General features: G+C 41.4%; 1 protein-coding gene across 1 annotated transcript; it reads left to right on the forward strand.

Moving 5' to 3' along the window:
- Positions 1 to 4,501: 4,501 nt before the first annotated feature.
- LOC136472995 (large ribosomal subunit protein uL1) lies at positions 4,502 to 8,228 on the forward strand. The gene is made up of 6 exons (XM_066470695.1): positions 4,502 to 4,597; positions 4,741 to 4,769; positions 6,567 to 6,786; positions 7,072 to 7,237; positions 7,632 to 7,837; positions 7,974 to 8,228. The coding sequence occupies exons 2-6, from the start codon at positions 4,765 to 4,767 to the stop codon at positions 8,025 to 8,027; spliced, it is 651 nt and encodes a 216-aa protein (XP_066326792.1). The 5' UTR covers positions 4,502 to 4,597; positions 4,741 to 4,764; the 3' UTR covers positions 8,028 to 8,228.
- Positions 8,229 to 8,612: the final 384 nt, after the last annotated feature.

Consider the following 8,612-nt stretch of genomic DNA (forward strand, 5'->3'; position numbering starts at 1 on the left):
CACCGCCGGCAACCTCACCGTCGGCGAGCTCTGGCCACATCCGTAGGTTAGCGCCGCCGGCTCTGTTTCCGTCTCAATGACAGGTGGGGTCAACTGACCAGCGGGTCCCACCGGTCAGCGACTCCATGTTTTAAATCCAGTTCATTTTGAATGCAGATTTCGTATGTTTTGTAATTTTTGTATCTTCAGTTTAGTAGCTCCAAAATTTGTGAAATAAATTTGTGAGTGTTGCTTAGGAAGTGTAGTATTTAGGAAAAATATGTTTTTAACATTTACAGTAGAAATTTTTGGAGATTTAAATAGGGATTTGAAATGTGCTTTTGAATGCATTCAAATTTGTTTATTTTATATCTAGAGTTCCTGTGCTCCAAAATTTATGAAATTTTTGTGGTAAGCTAGCCTTAGCATATATGAGATCTGGTAAAAATTTGAGGACCAGTGCATGTGTAGATTTATAGTTATAGATTTTTCTTTTATGAATAGTTAATCCTTGCATGAATTTTTATAAATTAATTATGAGTCCAAAATTCATGAAATTTGTTGGAGGTAATCCTAGTACCATATGAATACTAAGAAAAATAGGAAATCTGTTGCTTGACACTTTTCAATAGGATTTTCCATTTATGCTATTTCAAGCCTTGCTTCCTTGTGATTTTTGTATAGGATGTTCTACTTAGTAAAATGACATGAAATTTTTATAGTAGTCCTTTGATAGCATTAGTAAGGCACTGTAAATTTTTGAGAATTTATGAAGTACATCTGATATGTGTTTATTATTTAACCTAGATATCTAAATAAAATAATAAAGGCATTTAAATAAATAGTTTGAACTTCGCCATTATATTATCTAAAATGTATTTAGTATGCTTACACTATTGGTAGATTTTAAGTTGTCAAATTTGGAATAATTACATGAAGTAGAAGTAGTATTACTTTACATTGCATGTTGAATAGTTTCCGGACAGATTCTGTAGTTTGATGAGTTGCATGTTGAAAATGATGTGTACTGTAAAAATGGTTAATAACAAAATGGTAGACAATTTGATAAGCTTTCCAGAAAGTCTAGGATCACTATATTTGGATTAGTAGAACTCCAGTTATGAATGAAACAAGTAGCTACTGTTTTGGGGCATAGTCGATGCATTGTAGAAGTAGTTAATTAATAATCGAGAAGAGATATGCACCTACTCAATAAACATGATGCACGTGTTAAACATATATGCATTCGTAATACTTATGCCATACTCATGCATCTAGGATTGGAGGAAGAGATCACGTTGCTGGAATTCGAAGAAGCAGAGGAAGAGAACCAGCAAGAGGATCCTCAAGCCGCAGCTCCCGAAGGCGTGGAGCAGAACCCTGAAGAGCTTCTGGAGTGCCCTGACCATCGCCCTACTTCCTTTCTACGAGGCAAGCCCCGAAGTATTATAAGTTTCCCAGTAATTTACAAATGTTTACTTACGTACTTATGATTGATGCATTAGGTTATAAGAGTTGAATGAAACCACTTGATGCATGTACATTCCTTATCCAGATATTACACCTTTAACCGGTATAGGTCCAGTATCGAATATATGCTTAGCCATGCTTAGACCGGTAGAAGTCAGGTGATGTCCTGTCACCTGCGAGATGTAGGTGGATACTGGAGCACGGTTGGCTATATCTGCTATCGTGGAACAGAACCATGAGGTAAAAGTAAATCGAGACCGGACGGGAAGTCGATAGAGAAGCAACAAGACATGGAGGTCTTGGGTGTGGATTTATCCCCATCTATGTCGATTAAGGACTGTATCGTTGTTGGTGCTTCTGACAAGATTGAACGCATGCCTCTCACTTAGCTGGCCGGATAACTCATTCTGATCGCAAAGACGAGTAATTCAACTCAGGCCGGGAACCGTTCTGTTGTGCGCTCCTTCCGGGGAACGATCAGACTGAGCCCAAGGGTAGGCTTGGCCTGAGCATCCTGGCATCTGGTGTTCCAGATTGTGCGACGCAGTACGGACCCGTGAAATGTGTACCTGAGTTGTACCAAAGGTGACCTAAGGCTATCATGGCTGGTAGACCTGGGTTTGTGTTAGGAATAAATTCCTAGCTGGTTGAAATCGATTCGAATCGTTGTCTCTCCCGGATAGTGAGAAACTTGGCTAGTCCCAACATCGTAGCAACTATGTTATGAAACATGATGGTTCGGATGAATATGAAATTACAATACCTGCTATGGTTACTATTGTATGCTTCTAAATGATATACCACATGTTTGGCACAGGATAGTTGCTAACCTAGAAATGGATAGTTATAAATAACCTGGTAAAGAATTTGTAACTGTACCATGATTTAATTGCTTTTACGCAAAAATGTTGTCAAGTTACGTCCACTTATATAGCCTTGCATAATCCTTGGAGTTATTTTATTTCTGGTTCATGACGGGTAAGTCTAGCTGAGTACCTTCTCGTACTTAGGGTTTATTTTCCCATTGTTGTAGATGGCACTGTGTATCATGGGTATTGCAAGAGTTGCTTCTATCCCGCCGTGGATGAGGAGTAAGCCTTGGGCAGACTTCTTTATTAATTCCTATCATTGCTTTTGTGGACCATGATCTGGCCTGGCACTGTATCAAACTATGTTGGAAACTTTATCTTCGAACTTATTTGCTTCCGCTTTATTTATCAAACTTGGTTTGTAATAACTTTTATTCGTACTCTGATGATGAAAAGTATCTGTGAACTTTATGTAATATGTGGCATGTATGTTGAATCCTGTACGATCTTGGTTGTTGTAAATCGTTTATCGAGACCCGTCGTGGTACTCGACGGACTACCGGGTTTATATGGGTTCAAGTATGACAGTGCGACCGCTTGCGGATTGCCATTGTACTTGTATTCTTATAAATTGGTCGGTTCTGCGACAATCCACATATAGCTTTTTGTATATGCTTGCATAGTGCTCAAAACACGTACAATGCACCATTAACCAATACATTAATTTCAATTTAGTGGTATTCATTGTGGATTTGCACAAGCCGATGCAGCACATAGAAATATAATCTTCTCACCCCCATACCGTGTTGGATATAATATGGGCTTGGCCCATATAATATTTAATAAATCAAATAAACTCTATGGTATGTAACCTTAAGTGTTGAATGGCTTAATATTATACGGGATTTTGGCTGAACGCTGACTTAGCTTATATGGTTGGAAATTATTCATCTAAATTGAGAAGCTGAGAAAAGGATAAAGGCGTGCCACACGCTCGGGCGTGGGCGTGGGCGTGGGCGGGGCGTGGCGTGGCAGGCGGGCGGGCGTGGCCAGTCTTTTGCCACTTAATCCATATAATCACGGGAGTTACTCCCTTGATGGTGGAGGTTACCGTCCCTTCCGCTTCCGCTTCCCGTCTCCTGGGATCCTCCGCTGGCCATATATTCCGTCTTCCGTCAGTACAGATCCTGTCTTCCGCAACCACTCTCGAGAGAACCACTGATCAGTAGCCTTCTGACTTCCCTGTCCCGTACCTCTGCGCGCATGGAGGAGCGGGAGCACATACAGGTAACGTCGAGGGAGCGAAATCAGCTGACTTTGCTGACAACATGGATAGGAGATAGGGACATTTGTTTTTGCGTTTTTCACAAACCCTATATTTAAACCACGAAAAACGCCTCTAAGTTTGTAAAAATTATGATAAAAATCCTAGATATAGATTAGTATACAACAAATTTAAATAAAAAGAGCTCATATCTCTAGCAGCTTCCAAAAATTAGATTTGGTTCTAGAATTTTGGAAAAATATCCATAAATTATAAGAAAGTTCCAAAATCATTCTAATTGATGTCTAAATGTATACAACAGAAACATAAGACACAATCACCACAAATGCATAACATAAATGTATTGAACATTAATGTAAGTTGTGTTCATACTGGTTGCATCTCATATTTTTGTCATGTCAAGTTTTTAAAGCTCATTTATACATATCAATCATAGTGTTTTTGGATTTTTTTTTCTAGATTTTTTAGTATTTCTTCCATTTTTCTAGTGCTATATTTGTTTTTTTTTTAAATGTCTAGAGACATTTTAACAATCAAATATTTTATTTGGATTTTTCACATCCAATATATATAGGATTTATCTTGATTTAGAGACATTTTTGGATTTAAACTATTATCAAGTATTTACTAGATTTTAATTTAAATAAAAAATTATAAAACCGCCTTTGAAACCACTTCAATCCATGGCAGGAGCTAATTTGACTGGTCTTGAGAGTTTATAGGACGTAAAATGTCTGATTTTAAAGTAGGAGGGAAATCCGATAATAACGATAGCTTATAGTAGGAGTTAAAATAGCCTTATAGTCACTACAGGAGGCCCTTGATCAGTGGCAAAGCCACAAACATGGCCCACATACATCCGGAAGAGGCCCAATGGCCCATAACGGCCGTACCTGCATCCGACGGTTCCAAGCTTAACACGCGTCATCCATCGGGAGCCCGTTCTAGGGTTTTGCTTCGACACCGCTCCCCGCTCATATATAAACACCCGGCGCCGCCGTTCAATTCCCTTTCCTCTCGCTCCGTCGCTCGCCTCGGTCCAAACCCTAAGCAGGTACGCTTCTGCTGCCGTGGCCCGTGGCCGCCTCCTCTCTTGCTGACGGCTCGACTCGCGAAATCGCATGTTTCGGTGCCCTATCTGTTGGCCATTTCACCGTATCTGACCCTTTCTCTGTTTTTTTTTTGTTCGTTCTACAGGGAGTTGAGTGACCGGTTGCAGCCATGAGGTACTACCGATTTCTCTTTCTCGTCGCATCTGCTGTGTCATGCGTTAGTTCTTGCGATAGAAATGCCGATTTCGTATAGTTGTCTTGTCGATTGCCATAGTAGGATTTGGTCCTATCAGGGATCTTTTCAGCTGAATTGTGCCTTTAGGAAATCATTGCCTTATGTATTTGACTTCTTTTTCATTTGATTATTATAAGCTATGCTATCGATCTAAGTATGATAAGAAATCTAGGAGCCCCCCCTGTATCATGCTCTGATTAGTTTATGCTTGATGTAGCCGTGGTCTTTCCAATCTAGGCCTGCTATCGTGGCGGGATTTAACGGGTTTTTTGGGACGGGTTCTAATGTGTGCTGTGTGTAAATGGGTGGAAACTTTACTATGTCATGGATCGGGACGGGTTGGGTTTACAAGAAACGCGAGTTGGGGCGGTTCGGCGTGTGCAGTCAGTGGGTTTTATCATCCCCTGCTGTCGCAGTGGGGCTAGGGGCGGGGGCCAAGGTCGCTGCTATAGTGGGCAGTGGAGAGGATGTACTTGTCAGTCGTCTCTTCCCACAGGCTGCCGCCATCCTCAATCTACCGCTGCTGGCAGCTTGCATAGAAGGCGAGGAGCATTGCTGTTGAGCCCTCGTCCTGCGCACTTTCATCAACTATTTCTCTAACCTATCTCTGCAGTTGAGTTCTGTTTTCTTTTGATCCATTTGTCTGCTGCATCACTCTTTGCACTGCTTCTGTTTTTTTCTGGATCCATCTGGCTGCAGTCTGTTTTCTTCTTTTTGACTATTTTTTCCTGGATTAGTGATGGATTTGGAAAGCGAAGTGTGACTGTTTGATATGGAAGTGATCACATGGTTTCCACCACAGCTCTCGAGCTCTTTCCTACAAGAGAAATGCAGGATTTAATGCTGGCTGGCCGTTGCTAATGGCCATCTAGTTTGGCTTTTCTGTGACATTTTCTCTTGTTTTCTGTTGAAATAAGTTTTTTAAATGAACTGTGAGAAGGTCAATTTGTATCCTACCATCTCCAATTGCTGCTGTGTGTTACCAGTGGATGGATATTGGATGTGTTGCTCAGAAATTTCTATTTATGTTCATCTGGATTACTTTTCTCCATGATTTTAGAACCGCCTGGTGATGGACCATTCAGCAACCTGAGAGCATCAGTTAGCATGCTCCATGGGTTAAATAGGGCGGGTTGGGGTGGGTGTTGCGGAGCAGGTTGGGGTGGTTGCTTGATTTAGATTTTCGGGTAGGGTTTGGGCTACAACAGTTAGCTCATTGGCTATTGGTTGGGGTGGGTTAGACCCCATTAGCAGGCCTATTCCAATCTGATTCTTTGGGAGTTGGGTCCAGCTGTTAGTTCGTTCACATAATGAAAATGGATGCGAGATAGATTCAGGTTGTTGTCTCGACACATGGGATAGATTCATTTAGAGTGTGTTTGGTTTGAGGAATGAGGTGGTCCATCTTTTTCTTACTCTTCACTTTTATTTGGTTTGTGGAATGGAATGAGTTGATCCATCACCATCTCATTCCTCACAAGGTAATAATTAGTATATGCATGAGGAATGGATTGATTCCACCAAAATTCATGGGATGAACTCATGATGCATCACCTCATGAGGCATGGGGTGACTCCACAAACCAAACACACCATTAGTTTGCTTATTATGATTGATTATTCTGCAGTTTTTGCCTTCTACAATTCTCCCTATTGGCATGAATAATTGGAATGTAGTGTTCCCATCCAGATAGATTATCTATGTCAAATAATTTCTGTGCAATGATATTATTGCAGTAAGTTGCAGTCCGAGGTTCTCAAGGATGCCATTTCCCAGATTGTTGGGGATGCCAAGGAGAAGAATAGGAAGTTCACTGAGACTGTTGAACTTCAGATTGGTCTGAAGAATTATGATCCACAGAAGGACAAGCGTTTCAGTGGCTCTGTTAAGTTGCCCCACATCCCTCGTCCGAAGATGAAGGTCTGCATGCTTGGTGATGCCCAGCATGTTGAGGAGGTAAGCAGGCAGTTGATGATGTGCTTGAAATTCTATTTATTTATATGTTGAGCATGCTTACAGTAGTACACTAGTAGTTTGTTGAACTGAAAAAAAAACAATGTTCTGAATTGCTCAATTGTGACTAGCATGTATTAGTCCAATCTTGCGCTTGATTCCATTTGCATTAAAATCTGTATATACAAATTCTGTTCAACTGTATGAAAGTTTCAATTTTGCTCAGATAATGTGTTCTTTCTATCTGAGATCAACTCTTCCTCACAAACCATTTTACTACATTTGCAGGCTGAGAAGATGGGACTTGACTATATGGATGTTGAGGCCCTCAAGAAAATGAACAAGAACAAGAAGCTTGTTAAGAAGCTTGCCAAGAAGTATCATGCTTTCCTGGCATCAGAGGCCATCATCAAGCAGATTCCCCGTCTCCTTGGTCCTGGTCTCAACAAGGCAGGCAAGTAGTCCATTTCTGACATGATTGTTACTTTGCATGCTGCTAAGCTGTAACATGCAGTGTTTCATATTTTTGTTTGTAGTTTTGCATGATTTTGCTGTTTTCATTCGTTTATGTTACGCACTGAAAGCGTTCCTCCTATGCATTGTCTTACCTGCAACGAGTGATAATGACCAAATTGTACTTGTTGCAAGTCAATGGCCTGTCATTGTGTTAATGTTAGACTGTTTTATTAGTTGCTATTGCTATTTGACATTCTCAAAGCAATGACACTCTGGTAGCTGTGCATCTGGGAGAGGTTTTGCTATATATGGTCTGCATTGCCTGCCCTGCTGACTGAATCATGTTGATATATTTTTTTTATAACAGAATCATGTTGATATTATTACTGCAGGCAAGTTCCCTACGCTGGTTACTCACCAGGAATCTCTTGAATCCAAGGTGAATGAGACGAAGGCTACTGTCAAGTTTCAACTGAAGAAAGTCCTTTGCATGGGCGTCGCTGTCGGTAACTTGTCAATGGAGGAGAAGCAGATCCAGCAGAACATCCAAATGAGCGTCAACTTCCTCGTGTCTCTTCTGAAGAAGAATTGGCAGAATGTGAGTGATGCTCTGGTCTCTGTTGCATGCATACATACCTTAAGAACTGTTCCTGTTGTGTTTACATCTAATGAACATTTTAGAATATACAAGCTGAAGGACTTGGTTATAACATGTTGTGATATATGCTATGCAGGTGAGATGCCTGTACGTCAAGAGCACCATGGGGAAACCATACAGGGTGTTCTAAGTCTGCTCTTTATGAATTTTGATGCTAGGGTTTTGAACCGAGGTTGTCTTGAACTAAACTCTTGTTAGAGTATATTTGGTTGGCAGGATATTGGAGTGGTGTCTTGCCCCCAAGCCTTTGTATTCTCTATGGGTCTCATTGGTTGTCTGCACAGAACTTGCATTGCCTTGCTTGAAATTCTACTTTATAGTTGTTTGGCTAGGCTGTGTTACTCTTCTGTATTGCTTCTGTTTATGTTTGGTTGGATGCATAGTGGCAAGCTGCATCTAGTAATCTGTGTTTGGTTATACTTGCGCATCTAAAATCAACATCGTCAATTCATTGAACACCCGGCTGCCGGAGCTAGGTCCTCAAGGGTCAAGGCCAAGAGCGATGGAGGCAGAGTGCAGCACCGAAGAAGGCTGCTGGCTGATTGGTCTGAAGCGGTCGACGGCGAGAGCGGCCACGAAAAAGGCCACACGGAGGATGTGCTCACCACGCACATGGCCGTGTGCGGGTTGGAGCCGCCTTTCGCATCGACGAGCCCCGGGAGGAGAAGCGTACGCACATGAACAAGAAGCCGCACAGAGGAGGACGGCGGCGGCA

This window comes from Miscanthus floridulus, chromosome 8 (genome assembly GCF_019320115.1).
Source record: "Miscanthus floridulus cultivar M001 chromosome 8, ASM1932011v1, whole genome shotgun sequence".
NCBI lineage: Eukaryota > Viridiplantae > Streptophyta > Magnoliopsida > Poales > Poaceae > Miscanthus > Miscanthus floridulus.